Source organism: Juglans regia, chromosome 8, assembly GCF_001411555.2.
Source record: "Juglans regia cultivar Chandler chromosome 8, Walnut 2.0, whole genome shotgun sequence".
Classification (NCBI taxonomy): Eukaryota; Viridiplantae; Streptophyta; class Magnoliopsida; order Fagales; family Juglandaceae; genus Juglans; species Juglans regia.
The window spans coordinates 7,603,413-7,621,914 of NC_049908.1; the positions used below are offsets into that span (position 1 = coordinate 7,603,413).

The 18,502-nt window shown below is 34.2% G+C and overlaps 2 protein-coding genes across 2 annotated transcripts; one reads left to right on the plus strand and one right to left on the minus strand.

Annotated features, from left to right (window-relative positions):
• The first annotated feature begins 1,084 nt into the window (after positions 1-1,084).
• On the plus strand, positions 1,085-4,280 carry LOC109004289 (ATP-dependent zinc metalloprotease FTSH, chloroplastic). Its single transcript, XM_018982798.2, has 5 exons — positions 1,085-2,516; positions 2,982-3,228; positions 3,328-3,511; positions 3,639-3,810; positions 3,950-4,280. The coding sequence occupies exons 1-5, from the start codon at positions 1,182-1,184 to the stop codon at positions 4,169-4,171; spliced, it is 2,160 nt and encodes a 719-aa protein (XP_018838343.1). The 5' UTR covers positions 1,085-1,181; the 3' UTR covers positions 4,172-4,280.
• Positions 4,172-10,024, minus strand: LOC109004290 (serine/threonine-protein kinase BSK1-like). The gene is made up of 9 exons (XM_018982799.2): positions 9,397-10,024; positions 9,149-9,284; positions 8,632-8,765; positions 8,330-8,435; positions 7,130-7,215; positions 6,080-6,268; positions 5,311-5,475; positions 5,113-5,226; positions 4,172-4,675 (listed from the first exon to the last, which is right to left on the minus strand). Exons 1-9 carry the CDS (start codon positions 9,766-9,768, stop codon positions 4,421-4,423), a joined length of 1,557 nt encoding a protein of 518 aa, XP_018838344.1. The 5' UTR covers positions 9,769-10,024; the 3' UTR covers positions 4,172-4,420.
• Positions 10,025-18,502: the final 8,478 nt, after the last annotated feature.

Here is an 18,502-nt window from a genome sequence, read left to right on the forward strand (position 1 = left end):
ATTGGAAATTCACAGAAATGGGGAATGTTGGCACTTGACCGAAATTACTACAGAAAACAAAGTGTCTCAATAGAGTAGTAATATCACAATCATAGGATCTGAGAAGGTCATTCCAAAGCTCACAAATGCTATGTATATACATATTCCGTATTTAATTTTCACAATCTTAGGCTCATTTCTAAGAGAGGTTCAGAATATCAACATGTTTACAGAATAATATTCTTCTAAAGAGCTCTTGGTCATAAGAAAGCTATTAAAACAACAAATGTATTATATGTCTTTCCCTTTCTTAATTTTCAGCAAAAACCAAAAGCAGACACAAATTAACTACTCATTTAAAACAAATCACAAATATATAATATTTATATCATCCAGAACCCATCCCAGAAAATACAAAATAGCCTTCTCAATCCCACCTCCACAGAGAGAGAGAGAGAGAGAGAGAGAGAGAGTCTTCTTCATAGGAAAAACCATCATCCTCTTAAAATGACACAGACATGGAATATACCCACAAAAGTGACTTTACATGACAAAAAAACTGAAATTTACACGACCAAAAACAAATTGCAAGTGATGCCACACGCAATCTGCTCAGATACTTGCTATAAATATACCCAAAAAAAAGAACAATAAAACCATACAAGAATACAAGAATATAAAATTCATATGATCCAGAATCCTATCCAAACACCAAAAATCACACACCTCATACAAACACCAAAAATCCCAACTACACAACATTTTAAAGATTCCGCATATCACACACCATAAATTGCATTTTTTTAAGTATTAGAGTGGAGGAAAAATATCTTCTCAGCAGTGAAGGAAAAAATACATAAATTTTATCTCTCTCTCAACGTAAAAGAATAAGGCAGTATTTAAATATTGAATTGAGTTGAGTTGAGATAATAAAATATTATTAGAATATTATTTTTTAATATTATTATTATTTTAATATTTAAAATAATTAAATTATTTATTATATTTTATATTAAAATTTAAAATAATTATAATTATAAATTGACAGGAGTTGAGTAACCAAACTAATCCTAAGAAAAATAAATAGCTTTGCATAAACGTTGATACAAAGTAAAATCCTGAAGTGATATCGAACAACCCGGTGCTTAAGCTCCGGGAGACAGAGAAGAGATATAGCACTGAACAGACTTTCTTCAAAGCCCATGGCTTCCACCACCACAACCAATCCTTTGCTCTACTCAAACTTCTTAGGAACTAAAATCTTGCTCTCCCCTCCAATTCCCAAGACCACCAAATCAAAACCAATCCTTTTGCCTCTCTTCTCCAAAAGGAAGTCTGGAATCACTCAAAGCATTCTCGACAAAAGACCCATTTCAGAGCCTCCCTTGAAATCTCTACCATCACAGGCTACCTTAGCTGCCCTTATCTTCTCTACTCTCACCCCACAAGCCACCCTAGCGCTAGACAACCCCACACCGCCTCAACCCCCAGCAGTAATCGAAGCCGAACCCGCCAGTCCTAGCCCCTCAAATCCTTCACCTTTCTCACAAAACCTCCTCCTCACGGCCCCAAAGCCCCAAGCCCAGACCAACTCTGACCTCCCAGAAGGTGGCCAATGGCGGTACAGCGAGTTCCTAAACGCAGTGAAGAAAGGCAAAGTAGAAAGGGTCAGGTTCAGCAAGGACGGCTCTGTTCTTCAGCTCAACGCCATCGATGGCCGCAAAGCCTCTGTAATTGTCCCCAATGACCCGGACCTCATCGACATTTTAGCCATGAACGGCGTCGATATCTCTGTCTCTGAGGGTGAGTCGGGCAATGGGTTGTTCAATTTTATCGGTAATCTTTTGTTCCCTTTTATCGCTATTGCCGGACTGTTCTTCCTCTTCCGCCGAGCCCAAGGGGGCCCCGGCGGGCCCGGCGGGCTGGGCGGCCCAATGGACTTCGGAAGATCGAAATCCAAGTTCCAAGAGGTCCCTGAAACCGGCGTCACGTTCGCCGATGTAGCTGGAGCTGACCAAGCGAAGCTTGAATTGCAAGAAGTCGTTGATTTCTTGAAAAACCCAGATAAGTACACTGCCCTGGGAGCCAAAATCCCAAAGGGATGTTTGCTGGTGGGACCGCCCGGTACCGGTAAGACTCTATTGGCCAGAGCGGTAGCAGGGGAAGCTGGCGTGCCATTCTTCTCGTGTGCGGCTTCGGAGTTTGTGGAATTGTTTGTTGGAGTTGGGGCTTCGAGAGTGAGGGACTTGTTCGAAAAGGCAAAGTCTAAAGCGCCGTGCATTGTGTTCATAGACGAGATTGATGCCGTAGGGAGGCAGAGAGGGGCGGGACTTGGAGGTGGGAATGATGAGAGGGAGCAAACTATCAACCAGCTGTTGACGGAGATGGATGGGTTTTCGGGTAATTCGGGCGTGATCGTGTTGGCGGCAACAAACCGGCCTGATGTGCTTGATTCGGCATTGTTGAGGCCAGGGAGGTTTGATAGGCAGGTTACCGTGGACAGGCCTGATGTCGCCGGTAGAGTTAAGATCCTTCAGGTAATTATTCGCCGCATACACTCAAAGCCTGCCCACATTCCCACACATTTTTGTAATAGTTGTGAATGAATGTCCAAGGTCGTAGTGTAGAATATGAAAATATAGATAATATCATTCAATAGTAATTGAAATTCTTGTTGATGATAATCTAGTTTTTACTAGTGAAAAATAATATCTAACTAGCTGTTGTTTAAGAGGGCTGGTTTGCTCATTGTCCTAAAACAAGATTCACCGAAACTATAGCTGTATGTTAGCCTTTCGTGCCACCAGAGGGGTAAAAATCCATAGCTCAACAACAAATTATAGGGCCAAATTCAAAACATGTTACATATGTTGTGCTAGGAAAATAATTATAATATCCATAGTCCACTAGTGAGAAGATCAATGACATCATGTAAATGAGAAGAAAAGGAAGTTTTCCAATCATTGACTCAAATCCATTGTCGAACCCCAAATGTATTACAGGTACACTCTAGAGGGAAGGCACTAGCAAAGGATGTGGACTTCGAAAAGATAGCAAGAAGAACCCCAGGCTTTACTGGGGCTGATTTGCAGAATCTGATGAATGAAGCAGCCATTCTTGCGGCCAGGCGTGACCTCAAGGAAATAAGCAAAGATGAGATATCTGATGCGCTGGAGAGGATCATTGCTGGACCTGAGAAGAAAAATGCCGTAGTGTCCAATGAGAAGAAGAAACTCGTTGCATATCATGGTATATGAATAAGGATCCACCTCATTTCCAACTTTGCCTAGCTTCGTAATCTTTGATTTTTGGTTGCTAAGCATGTGTGTTCACTCTTAAATATTGCAGAGGCTGGGCATGCTCTAGTTGGTGCATTAATGCCCGAGTATGATCCTGTTGCCAAGATATCCATCATTCCTCGTGGCCAAGCTGGTGGCCTTACCTTTTTTGCTCCAAGTGAAGAGAGGCTTGAGTCTGGACTTTACAGTAGAAGCTACTTAGAGAATCAGATGGCTGTTGCCCTTGGTGGAAGGTTAGTAACAAGAATTTATTTTCAAACACCTTAATTCGAATAGGCTTAAATTAGAATTATGATTTGAACCCCCGCCTAGGTGACCCCATTTTATCAAAATCCTTACTTCTCTTGTTTTCAATTGCAGAATTGCTGAAGAAGTAATTTTTGGCGAGGAGAATGTGACAACAGGAGCATCAAATGACTTCATGCAAGTCTCGCGAGTGGCAAGGCAGATGGTTGAGAGATTTGGGTTCAGCAAAAAGATAGGACAAGTTGCCATTGGCGGACCTGGTGGAAACCCCTTTCTGGGTCAACAGGTATGCGTGTGATTAGACAAAAGAAAAGCTTTCAATGTAAACGCTGCCCGAATCTCTCATAAAATTTACACAGCGCTCTTTCCTGTACATACCCAAGAGACATGATCAATGCCTTTGCATACGCATATTATGAATGCAGGTGTCATCCCAGAAAGATTATTCGATGGCAACTGCTGATATAGTAGACGCGGAGGTTAGGGAACTGGTAGAGAATGCATATTCAAGGGCTAAACAGATCATCACGACCCACATTGACATCCTTCACAAACTTGCTCAACTACTCATAGAGAAAGAATCTGTTGATGGGGAGGAGTTCATGAGTCTCTTCATCGATGGAAAAGCTGAGTTATATGTTGCTTAATTCCACTAATGCGTCAAAATCTTCTTGTACTATATATTTTCCTAGACCCATATACACATTAAGAACCAATAATTATTTCACCAAATTCAAAAAATCGTTGAACATTTAATGCAGCAGAAACCAAGTATCTCTCCCTCTCTATGGTACACTTTCAAACAGAAACCACATTCCCAATTTCTATTACACACCTCATTTGTCACAACGATTGATATAAAACCAATTATATCAAGGAATGACTACAGTTGCTCCTCAAGAACCTTTCCCACCTCGTTGCTTTTTTTCTTCAAGCGATGCAGCCTCACTCAACATGTCAGCTGCATCCTTGTGCATATCCATCTTGGCAAGTGCAACTGCCTGCATGTAAAACGCAGTGGACCAATCTGGGTACACACATTGTGCTTGCATCGCATCTCGGAGGGCAGCATCCGGTTGATCACACATGAGATGGCAAAGACTTCGTCGTGCATACACTGTTGGAGAAACCATGGTTCCGACATCTAGGAACTACACACATACAAAATAAATGATTTTTTTGATAAGTACACAGAAATGAAATTGATCGTCACAATAATTTCTCTTTTTTTTTTTTAATTCTTTACTTGACATCTGGATCTGCTTTTTAATATTTCTTTCCCTCTTAAGGATCAATTTTCTTAGCTTGCAGGAGGGAGAGAGGGGAGTGAAGGAGACCACATCATGACATCACAATCCCTCTGGATAGATGCTGTTTTCCTATTAATATTCCTACAAAATATCAAAAATCCCCACGACTAAGATCCGGAAAACCCAACACAATGATTTCACTCCCTTGTTAACCTACTAATGCCGGATACCATTATATGAAGTTCCACTTTGTTATCAAGTACGAGGGCCAATCATAGTGGTAAGAAACGAAGTCCATTATCAACAGCTATATTATATCAATACTGCAATCAACATACCTGAGAATAACAGTCTATGGCAGTTCTAAATTCTCTGTCGCGAAATGCCAAGTCCCCACGCTTTCTTGCCTCCAACGTATCTCTCATTCGCTGGGTCCATTCTTGGAAAGACAGCTAAACCGATCAAGATCAAGTACAGATGTTAGTATGGTAGAAGATGAAAGATATGCAAACGTTGCAACAGTACCATTTATTTACCTCATTGGTTCCTTCATCATCTTTGTAATGTGTCATGACCAATATCTGATGGATAGCTGTGAGGTCCATCCTTGAACAGGCATCACCCATTGGAGAGAGAGGGTGTTGTGGAGTAGGAGGTGCATCCTCTTGCATTTGGATTCCTAGCATCACATAAGATGGAACCTGCAAGCAGAGAATCCATGTCCTGAAATATCATTTATAAGTTCACAAGACCGTCTTATTACGGACAATCCATCCATATAAGTAAATATATCTTAAAGTTGATTTTAGCATACACTGAAGAAAGCAAGAAGGGCCAGTACACGAACCAAGGAAATTAATTAAAATGAGAGAGAAGCAACAACCCATTCCTTCCCTCAGTCACACCCCACCAAACAGAAAAGAACATGAGATGGTCAGTGATTCCATTGGCAACCCATAACAAGTATTTTATTTAACTAAATTTCTCAAGAAATTGAAGACCCAACCTTGTTATGAAGATTATAAAAGCCGGAAGCAAGCTCACAGGAGCATGCCACAACTAATTTTTGCTTCCACCCAACTGATAAATTGGGCCCTAAACAAGAATCAATCAGAAAAATGACATAACCAGAGGCAGAACAGTTAAGTTTACAGCAGGATTGCACGACAAGCACTCAGCAGCGATCTTGGGGTTCCAGTGTTTGGCATGGTTTTACAAAATAAATCACCAGCTCTCGTTTACTATACACAAAACCCAAGTAGAAAAGCCAAGTGCATTCTAAATAGAAAAGATAGCAGATTTTACATCAGGTTTATTTTGTAGAGGGGCAAGCGTTGCAACAAGATCTTTGGTATTCGGCCGCTCCCTAGGTTCATACTGCAAGCATTGTGAGGCAATATCCAAAACCACTGTTGCCTCCTCAGTTGAAAATTTACCCTCCAAATGTGAATCCATGAGAAGAAGAATGTTTTTTCCCCGTATCATATCTAGAGCCTGCAAATACATTAGAAACACATCCATTAAAATCAAGTTCAACAATTCCAGACCAGCAAGAAAATTTCCGATGATATGTTAAAATATGCATTGGACAAATGACTGATGCAATTATCAGAGATGTCATATCTCCAAATTTTTTATATGGGATAACGCATTACATCTTAAATCAGCTGAAGCAAACCTTTTGTCATCTCAGTCCCTTAAGGTTTAACTTATATTTCACCAATTCCTCTATTTTGTTTTGGTTTTGACAAAGCATCAAAAAGCAATTGACCTATGTGACCCAGTCTGGTAAGCCAAATAATGGCTTGTCTACATATTGATTTTTTGAATCTGTCCAGCCAATCAACTTCTAAAAAAGATATGGGTGATGTATCCTTTAACTCAAACATGCACACCAGAACTGCATTCAATTTATTTATCACAAACCCAATGGAACCAATAAATGGCAATATACAGTTATTGTTGGAATAATATGAAACAAGACGGCACCGACTAAACTGCTGAAAATAAAAAATTAGAATTCGAGAGCTATTAAAAATTTCAAACCTCCTGGAGCTAGTAAGTTTATGAACAAATTAAAATACTGAAAAGCATAACAATATCGGTTTGAAGGATCCAAGGACTATCAATTTTGGAAGGATCTGTCATCTGATATCAGCCTTCTTCAACATAAAACATGAAATACTATACATGTTTAGAAGCTAATATGAGTACTTTATTTTTTAATCTCTTTTGTATTGAGATGATTTCCATCGTGGACTTCACTGCCTGAAACTTGGACAGCTGAATTGTCAGAACCACTAAATTACACCTATGATGTCACAGATTCACTACCTTATATAGGGAAATACTTACATGACCTGGAGGGATGTGCTTTCCACTGAGAAGATCCAAAAGGATGGTCCCATAGCTGAAGATAGCGCTTTCTGGGGTCACCCTTCCTACAACATACCCCTATTCCAATTAGGAAGCATTACTCAAAATTGAGTCGTACATTTCTAACAATAATTTTCACACAATATAAAATACCTTGCAGTGAAAATTGGTAACATCAGCAAAGCAATTAAGCATCACAGTTCTTTCAAACCCTACACAAGTAAATAGTACATATATGATCATCTAAAATTTGTCAGGGAAGGCAACACTCTGTGGTCCCTTAGATTCTAAGTTTTGCGGGGTATTCATGTAAGAACCTTAGCTCAAGTCATCTTTCCTATATTAACCCCAATCTTTTCACAATTGCAATCTTTAATCAAGAAGATAGTAACCAATGCCCTCTATAATAGAAAAGGCAAGAAGATAGGCATTGCAGATCTAGTGAATCTTAATGCCATATAGAGCTGAATCTGATGAAATTTTTATGAGATTGGAAACTCTCTTGCTAGATCTCCAAATTTTTTTTTTTACAAGTAAAAATTCTATTGATAGCAAACTAGGCAAAATCCGAAGAACACAAGACGCATACAAGAGGAGACACCTAGTTAGGAAGAAAGGGGACACTCTTATGAGATCTCCACATATGGCCTTTTATGGCATTGGTTATATAGATTCGCACCAAGCCCCAGAAAGGGGACTCTTATGAGATCTCCATATATGGCCTTTAATGGCTTTGGGTATATCGATCCGCACAAACCCCTCTAGTATATAATTGACTAATCAATACCTTTATCTGGAGGTGCATCTTAATCATGTCTTATCTGTGCAAGTGAGAATGGTCTGCAACTTTCTAAAATATTCTACAAGGCATCTTAATGATGCCATAGGGCCACTTTGTTTCAGCAAACCAAGCATATAATGGAGCTTCAACGTTTTTATTTTCTCTTTTCTTATATATTGATATGAAAATAAAATCTTATAAATTGATATGAAAATAAAATAAACACAATCATCACAACATAAAAAATATGGGAGAATAAGGTTTTTTCTAGATTGGTTTCTGTATCAGAGAATACAAAAGATAACCAAGTCTCGACATTTAGTATTGACATGTCACCAAGTCACAAGTAAAGAACAGACGAAACCGTATATGTAATGAGATGGCAGGTAAGAGGCTACCATTCTTTAGATACTCTGGAGGTGTATAAGCGAGATTTGTGCTGTAGCCTTTTCCATCCCTACTGTTCTTCATCAAGCCAAAACACGAAAGCCGAGGATCACCATTCTGCCAAAACCATCCACAAAATTACTACCTTAGCTCCTAGAAAATGCCACAGATGACCCTAACAAGAATAAATTAATAGAACCCGAATAAAGACAACCATTTGAGCCAAGTTGAAGACATTGGTCAAAGAAACTTCCAATTTATACACATACTAGATAACATTCAGTTTTCAAATTGCAAAGAAAGACTCCCTCACCTCATCAAATAGAACCCTATACGCATTCAAGTCATGGTACAATGGACGGCCTTCAGTACTACAATAATCTAACGCTTCAGCAATGTACAAAGCAACCCTTAATCGCATAGCCCACTCAATGGTCTGATTCTCCCCTGTTAAGGAATTGGTAAGCACGACATCAAAATTTAGGCAACTCATAATGAACGAATTTATTGCAATTTTAGAAATGAGAAGTTTTAGTGAACAGGTCAGTGCTACAGAGGAAGACTGGCTTCATTGACCACAAATACAGGACAAAAAAAATAAAGTCAAACCTAAATTATCGAGACAGTTTTTTTATTATTATTCTCAGAATGTATCATTCATTCATCTCAACAACAAGCCATAAAAAAGAGTCCAAAACTAGTACATATTACCCAAAACAACTATGCCTATGAATTCAAGAGAAAAAAATCCCATAATTTAGGTTTTTATTTTTATTTTTATTTTGTAGGAACGAATTACTTGGGAAAGGAAGGCAATCACAAGATCGTACAGTGGAACAAATGTTTAGCTAGGGTATCGTTGGGCATGTACTCCGCAACAAGCAGCCTCTCATCACCCTCGCAGCAATAGCCAATTAAATTCGCAAGCTTGTTGTGCCTGAGCTTCCCAACCCCGCGAGCTTCCTCCTAAAATCACAATTAAATATTGGAAACCCTAAAAAGAAAGGGAAAAAAAGATTTGAAGAACAAAACAGTTAAAATTGGAAATGGAAAGTAAGAAACGAATTGAGAAATTTACAGCGAACGGCTTGGGATCAGGCCAGGCGAGCTTAGTGAATTTCTTTACGGCGATCCAGGGCCGATGGTTTTGGTTCTGGCTCTGGAGGCGGCCCTTGTAGACGACATTGGGTGCCTTCACGCCACTCTCGGAGACGATGTGGTCGGGGCTAAAGTTGTTGGTGGCAGCTCTCAGCTCCGCTAGCAAAAACTCCGAGAAACCCGGCACGCCTCCGGAACTGGATGGTCCGGAGTCGATGCCGTTGGGCTGGGGAGGATCAGTTTGAAGGTGGTGGTTGTTGTGGCTGAGGAGCTGGTTGTTGTGGTTATGGCCGCTGTATATGTCGCCTTCGGGATGAGGTCGTCTCGAGAAGATCGATTCGCAGCAGCCCATTACTGAGTTGAGGTGACTCGATTATCCCCCCTACACCTCCACCTTGCTATTACCCAGAAACCATAACACACACACACACACACAGGTATTTCTTCGAGTCTCTTGACTTAAAACCACCCACCCAATCGCGCGTGTGCAGAGAGGGTGATCTAGAGAGAGGGATCGATCTAAGGAGTGAAGAGGTGCAGCTTTCTTTTTCTTCTCATTTGTGTGTTTTCTCTTTTTTTCGCTGCACTGACAGAAACCTCTGTCTCTCTGTGTGTTCCTCCTACTATTGAACTGTCAATTTTACGTCGTCGAGGGCACTTCCGTCTTTCTGTCTTCCTCGTCCCCTGTCCGTTTTCGCGGTTTCTTCGTCCTTGTCTTTCCCTTTCGTGTTTCTCTTTCTTTTTCTTTTCCACCCTTTTCAACTGTTTATTAAATAAATACAAGTTTCGCTAAAAAAAATTAAAAGTTTCTTTAACGTATAAAATCACAAAATGTTGATTTAGATTAGGAGATGAAATGTGATAGTTTTAAATAAAATATAAAAATAAATTTATTATAATATTATTTTTTGATATTATTATTATTTTAAAATTTAAAAAAGTTAAATTATTTATTATATTTTATGTGAATATTTTAAAAAAATATAATAATAAGATAAAAATTAAATTAAATTAAATATTTTCTGAATCTAAATGGCCTAAAATATAATTAATTAATTAGAATATAATTTATTTGATATGTGGGTTCGGTATTTATAAAAGATTCATGTGAAAACAAGGTAGCATCTACCAATAATTTTCGTATTTTGTGTATTTTTAAATAACTAATGCATGCTCACACACACATATATAGTTGGAGGTGCGAACAAATCATAAGAATGTAGTAATTTAAAGAAAACTAAGATTAGACCAAGATTCTAATGGAGTGGTATATAATTGAAAGTCCTTAAAATTATAGTAATTACATATATAATCATTGTTCAGAAAATAATAAAATGATAATAATTTTAAAAAGCTATTCATCAATTTTTAAGATAAATATACACAAAAATGGGCTCAAATGTTTTATATGCAGAAACTATAATATTGTACAAGATTACTTGTATAACAATTTTAAGTGGACTTGAAAATATTAAGAGAGAGAGAGAGAGAGAGAGAGAGAGAGGTGGAGTTGTATATAACTAGAGTTTTATTATTCATTATCTATACACATTACACACTATACATCATATTTATTTTTATAATTTATTTAATTTATTTTTATTTCATTCTTTTTAAATTAATTGAATTCTTCTATTTATTTATCCATACATTACACATTTAACGAGAAAAAATAAAAAAAATTATATATAGTGTATGGTATAAAAATAATGAGTATAATTTTTTGTAATAACGAGTATAGTTTATGAAAATAAATTTTTTAATGATCACTATGTTAGAGCATTTTCAATAAATTAGCCAAAATTAAATGACATTTTTTATGAATGTAATTGAAATTTGACTTTTGGCTATTCTATTTGAGAAATGCTAGGGAGCCCGATCTGGGCTCCTGTTTCTAATTTCCCGTCTGACGTAGGAAGGCTAGTTGGCCTTTCCCACTTTACTTTTTTTTTTTCTTTTTCTTTTTCTTCCTCTCCTCACGTACTTTGACCACCAACAACGTCGAAACTCATAAAAGTAATCGAAACAAAGCCGAAATTATTGGAGAACCTCTCGCTCACATATGAAATAAAATTAACCGAAACAAACCCACGAACTCAACAACGCCGAAACTGAGATGAGATAAAATTTCAAAACTCAAAACTGAGATTTAAATAAATAAATAAAAACAGAAAAAAAAAAACCAACAATGGGTCTCAAATTGGTACAACAATTCCATTATCACTACTCGCATTATTGTAATAATTCATTCATATTCGGAATCATTATCTACGCTGCTTCTTACATTATTGATTATTGTCTCTTCATTGTCTTCAACGTCTACTTACAAACCCGTCCAAAACTCTCACTATCACTTAAACTATTGATTTACTCCAAATCCTCCATTTGTAAATCCAAACTCTAGAGACAACCAGCTCGCTTTACTCTCAATCTTTAGAGATGTATTTATATGCTACTCGATTCGTCTCCATGGAACTACCAGCTTTTAGTGGCCCAAAGGTTGGTTTCACTGTTGTCACATTGTATTTATCTACAAAGAAAAAAAGTCGATGAAAAGGATTCCAGTGCTTCAAGTGCAACTGTTTCACAAGACTATTCGTTTTCTTCATTATTTGTGCAAGTTTGGAGCTATTCTGGTTCGTCTGGGCGGGTAGTCAAAGTACGTGCTGGACTTGGTTTGAGTTGGTACAATCAAAGCCAGAAAACAAAAAACAAAACTAAAGCATCTAAAATAAAATTAAAAAAAAAAAGAAATCGGAGAGTAATCGGAATCTTACCTTGGAGAAGAACTGGACAGTGACCGGAGATGGAGACGGAGACACGGTCTATGATCTGGGTGAGGGAGAATGGGAGGGGAGATGCGAGTGAGAGAGATACGGGGGTAAGGGAGAATGGGAGGGAGGGATACGTGGGGCAAGAGAGAAGAGAATCACGTGAGAAGAATAAGTGAAAAAAAAATTGTAAAAATTGGCCTTCCCACGTCAAATGAGAAATTAAAAACAGGAGCCCAAATCAGACTTCCTAGTATTTTTTATTCTATTTACATAAATCTCTATATTATAATAGTTATTTTTTTATTATAAAATAATAAAATAATGTAAGATGAATTTAATTTTAGTTATTCACATCAAATTTCCATGTTGGATTATCTATTTATTCATTATATAGTAATGAGTAACTAATAATTTCAAAAATATTTAATTTTTTTAATTTTATCATATATTTTACTATTTTACCTATTATATATTAATTAATAATTATATTCTAATTAAATTAATATATCATCAACTCAAATTAATATATCAATTTGATAAAATATGTGATAGAAAAAAAGAGAAAAAAATAATTGATAAAATATATATTTGATGTATGTATAATAATTTTTAAATTTAAAAAAATTTTAAAAAATTATTGTAGTTAAATTTTAATTATTTTAAATTTAACTAATACATTATAAATATATTTTATTTTTTAATAATTAAATATTCAATAAATTTAACTTTTACCTAATTATTGAGATCCATATTTTGAAGAGAAAGGAAAAACAAAAAACAAAACAAAAAATCTACTCAACCTCCTACTATTCATATAACCTCCACACTCCACATTATTTTTAATTTTTATTATTTTTTTCTTTTATTAAATATTTATTATATGAATAATGAATAAAAAATTTAAAATAATTTAAAAAGAATAAACTCAAAAAAAAAAAATTTAAAAAATATTAAAAATTTAAAAAATTTAAAAAAGTGTGGAGTGTGGAATGTGGTGGAGGTTGTGTAGCAAAGCTCAAAACAAAAAGGCCTGATAAATTCAAAACACGGGTGGCTTGTCGTTTTGTGTGACGTCAGATGCCGTGCGTGTGGAGGACGAGTATGACGAGAAAATAGTAAATTGTTTCTTAAAATTTACCATTTTGTCGTTTAGGACACTTATCGTCGGCGACATGTCGGTCGTCTTTTAAGATAAGGCCTCTCTCTCTCTTATTTTAAGCTTAGTCGAAAATAATAAGGTTTATTTAGAAAAAATATATTTAAAGACTAATTTAAATTTAAAGATGAGATAAAATGAGATGATTTTAGATAGAAGATAAAAATTAAAAAAATTATTATTATTATTCTGAGATTTAAAAAAATTGAATTAAGATTTGAAAAAGTTAAATTATTTATTATATTTTATGTAAAAATTTGAAAAAATTGTAATAATGAAATGAGATGAGATAAAACACTTTCTAAATCCAAACGATACCTAAAATAAAAATTTTCTTTTAAAAACTATTACTTCAGTTGAATCCGTGAATATATTCCATTTCATTTCCTCAATTGTTACTTCTCATCATTCCATTTCCTCAATCTATTATTTCTCATAAATCATATAGTTTTTTGTGAGCTTAATATTGAAATTTATGTAACTTAAAAAAAAATACTCCTCAGTCTATTTTATTTTTTAATCACTTTCTGGTTGATTAATCAACAAGAGATTCAATTACTTAAAAAAAGATCGATTCATTGGGGAGCATTCAACAGTCCCTTACAATCCCTAAAAATATGGGATCCATATCTTATTAAAATTGTATTTGTTGGATGATAATTTTTTTTTTAAATGAAAACCAGTTAATTTGTCTCCACATATGTAGGGAACTAGTTAATTTTTCAATGGGAAAGAATCTCGAATGTCAAAAGTCCTCCACCACATTCTTCTAAGATTAACAAGTAACTATATATATGTGCATATATAGATATACATACACATGCATATATATATGTATATGTATATGTATATGTATATATTAATCCACCAAACTCTCGACATCATTTGGTGGAACTAATTAATTAATTAGGTAATAATCCACCAAATTATTCCTCAATCATAATTTAAAAAAAATCAAAAATTAAGATTGTGTTTGAATAGTGAGGTAATTTCAGATATTCTGTAAAAGAAAATAATTTACAGAACATTTTTTACAGCACTTCACACAACTATATTTTAAATGAAGGGTATTTTTGTAAAACATCGTATAAAAGTAATAATTTTACAAAAATATCTTCATTTTATAACATTGTTGTATAATGTGTTGTATAATGTATTGTACAATATGTTATGTATATATCATTACTTTTCTATAAATAATAGTAAAAAGATAATGAAAGAATAATGATAGAATATTGAATAATAATAAAAAATAATAAAAAATATGTAAAAAAATAATAATAAGATAATAAATAATAATTAAGTATTATGATATCATCGCCATTTTTGGATAGTGATGCAAATCCACGCCATTTTTGTCCAATGTCAGTTGAAAATCAAACCTCAATTTTGTTAGGTTTCAGATTAGGCTGATTTGCTGACATTGCAGCTCTCCTCTCTGTATTCTTTAAGGGAATTGCCTGCCGACTCGACAAGATTACAAGCTTGAAAGGTACAGGTTGGCACTGAAGTCCACTTGTTTTTTGATTTTCTAGGCCTTGTTTATTTTTCAAAAACATCTCATTTCATCTTACATCATCATTACAATTTTTCTAAATCCACACACAAAATAAAATAAACAATTCAACTTTTTCAAATCCCAAAATAACAATAATATTAAAAAATATATTCTAACAATATTTTATTCAACTTTTTAACTTTAATCTCAACTCATCTCATCTCATCTCATCTCTAAAAACAAACAAGCCTTAAGCCAACCAGAGTCCCATTTGGTTTCTACACCTTAGTAGACGTGTACAAACGAGAAAGGTCAAAATTCACCTACTCAATGTCCCAACATTTTTTGAAAAATTATTGAGCTTGGATAAACGACGCTATACTCACATTTTAGCACATAACCGTCTTGTCATGCTTATACAGCTAATCACTTCCCCGAATAATTCATTTTATTTTTTTCTTTTATTTTCTTTATTTTTATGTATTTTTTTAATCATCATAAATATTTAAAAAATAAATAAATAACTCATAATATCATTAAAAAATATTTTCTTAACCACTAAGTTAAAAAAAAAAATGAGGACACTTTTTAGATTTTGAATTCGGAACCCAAAGCTTTTATGTAACTACCTAATAATTAGGTTTGATTTATATACAATTCATCTCAATTTATTTAATTATTATAATTTTTTTAAATTTTTATATAAGATATAATAAATAATTTAATTTTTTTCAAACTCTAAAATAATAATAATATTATAATAATATTTTATTCAATTTCTATCTCATCTCAACTCATTATCCAAACCTCCTATCTCATCTCTCAAATTGGCATTCGAGGTCCAATCAATTAGGAGTTGGTTTGAATTCAGAGAACATCTCAACTCATCTAATCATTATAAATTTCATAAATTCTTACACAAAATATAATAAACGATTCAATTTTTTTAAATTATAAAAAAAATTAATATTTTATTAAAATTTTGATTTTTATCCTATCTCAACTTCCTGTCCAAATCTCTTCTAACACTACGTGCTATTTTCTTGGTTGTTTCACTTTTAGTTCTTTCTTAGCAGCAGCAGCTGTGGCCCAGAGCTAGTTTCCACGCCCTTAAATTAAAGAGGTGAATAGGCATTAGAATGAAGCGTCGTTGACCCCAGCATGGAAAATGATGAGCACAAGAAAGTTCTCCACCCAACCAAATAATAATATTGAACAGAATCAAGAAAGTTCTCCGCAAATTTTGCTCTAGAGGAAGACTTTTCAAACTCTCATGCATGGTGATATTTCAATCTGCAATTGCATGAGTGCATGATATACCGTAGACATGCATCAGAACGAAAGATTTACACGGTTCCCTTGTGTAGAAACAGGCTTGTGGACATGGACAACTCTCTCAGCAGACATGATGCCGCCTGTCTTTCTTGAATGTGTAGAGAAAGCTCCTCATACTACTCATGCACAGAGATGGTTGTGATTTCTGAACCTCTCCATGTCGACAAAAATCGTTTTCATGCCTGACAACAAAACTACTAAATTCAGAATCTCAAACCGAAGCAGGACAAGATCATCTTTTTATCTTGAACCTGTAGTACCATCATCTATTGTTTGTATCTTTTGCTCCTCTCTGTCCAAGCATAGGTGTTTTTGGATGAACAGTTAATTATAAGGACGAGGCATCACCTCAATCCATCTCAAAACAATTATTGATGGGACTCAGTATTTTTTTAAATTTTTATAAAAAGTTAAAAACCCATCTTAACTTATTTTATATAATCAAACACATATCTCAATTTATTTACATTCAAATACATCTCAATAAAACTTATAGAATATTACTATTTACAAATCATATCATATCATCTCAAGACTCAAATTTAGCCTAATTAGTTTAAGATGCATGTTATTTGACCCAACAGTTGAACCGTGTACAAAAATAAAACTTGGTGCGTTTTTGGTTGACAAATGTTCGTCTCCATTGACCAAAAATTTCTTAAAGCTCCAAACAATATTGGGTGCTTTGTAGATTGAGACTTCAATTGTCTGTAATTTTTCTAGTAATAAGTTTGTTTCTCTCTAAAATTCAACGAAGTAAGAAGTCATGAACCAACGAACTTGATTTTTGGTATGCCACTCAATGGAGTTTGTCTCTTGCTACCCTCTGGCCGTTAAGAGATATCAAAACATACATAAGCAGATTTGAGGCATGAGATATGACATAAAATTCTTATTTTATCTCTTTTCATTTTATTTTCAAACATAATTCAAATGTAAAATTTTTAAACTAATTATTACATAATTTTCAAATTAATCATTATAATTTTTTTAAAATTTTCAAAGAAAAAATAAAAAACAATTCTAATTTTTTCAAATCCTAAATAAAAATAATATTATAAAACTATATTCTTACAATACTTCAACTTTATAATATTTATTATTCAATTTTTTCTCTTTCATCTTTCGAAACCCAAAAAATACTAAACTCAAACTATCTCATTACTATTCACAAACTATCTTATTACTATTCGTAAAATTTTCATCTCATCCCACTATTAATTGTCTAAATCGTATAACATTTATATTAAAAAATAATATTTTAATAATATTTTATTTAATTTTTAATTTTCATCCAAACTCACTATACAAATGACATCTTAGAATCATTTTGGATGTTAAGAATATTTAAAAATATCTCATAATATTTTAAATAGCAGTGAGCTAAAATATTTGAGTCGGTTTTGTGTAAGAGTGTGGATTCTATTGAAATGTGTTTGGATATATAAAGTAAGTTGAGATGATTTTAATTTTTTATGAAAAATTGAAAAAATGATGAGTCTAATCAATGATTGGTTTATTTTACAATGATTGAATAATTATTTTGTTTATATGTTTTACTAATAAAACACAACTATTCACGAGACTCACCACTTTGTTGTACCAAGGCATTTAAAAATTAATTTCCCACTTTTTTATCCCCAAATTAGTTTAATTATGAACTACATTTTACTTGGTTTAAAAATTATTTACAAGTCTAAAAGTAAATAAAAATACATTTTAAGACCCAATTTATAAATTTAAATTTTGTAAATATGACTATAATTTAAAAATTATGTAATTTTTAAATTTACTAGTGCATATTTTGTATAAATTATAGTGTATTAATTTTTAAACTATGTAGTTTTTAAATTTATCCATGCATATTCTATGAACAAGTCTAACAAATTGTACTATATATTTATATATACACAATTTATAAAATATATATATATATTTATATATATATATATATATATATATATAAATGTAAGCGGGGGCGAAATGCGAGGCAGGGTTAGGCCCTCCTTGCACTTGCCCTCGCTAGGAGCTCTAGATGAGGGGCAGGGGGCCCTGCTCCCACATGGGCAGAGCGGGGTTTCCCGCCCAGCCATGTGAAACTCCGCTCCGCCCATGTGGGGGCGAGGCAGACAGGGGCGGGGCAACGGGGTGCAGGGCCCTGCTGCCCACCCCTATTATGAAAATACCATTCTAATTTAAAATTATTAAGGTTGCATTTGAATATTAAAATGAATTGAGTTTATTTATGAATAATAGTATTTTGTGAGTCCCACGTATATGAATTTAACTTTTTTAAGTTGAGATGAATTTAACTTTTTAGATT

Bases quoted from the DNA above. Each gene is read 5' to 3' on its own strand.
- LOC109004290 (XM_018982799.2), bottom strand. From the start codon at position 9,768: ATGGGCTGCTGCGAATCGATCTTCTCGAGACGACCTCATCCCGAAGGC. The intron at 8,766-9,148 runs GTACGATCTTGT...ATTCCTTAACAG, and splicing joins AGCTAAACATTTGTTCCACT to GGGAGAATCAGACCATTGAG. The intron at 8,436-8,631 runs GTGAGGGAGTCT...TGGTTTTGGCAG, and splicing joins ATAGGGTTCTATTTGATGAG to AATGGTGATCCTCGGCTTTC.
- LOC109004289 (XM_018982798.2), top strand. From the start codon at position 1,182: ATGGCTTCCACCACCACAACCAATCCTTTGCTCTACTCAAACTTCTTA. The intron at 3,229-3,327 runs GTATATGAATAA...TAAATATTGCAG, and splicing joins GAAACTCGTTGCATATCATG to AGGCTGGGCATGCTCTAGTT. The intron at 3,811-3,949 runs GTATGCGTGTGA...TTATGAATGCAG, and splicing joins ACCCCTTTCTGGGTCAACAG to GTGTCATCCCAGAAAGATTA.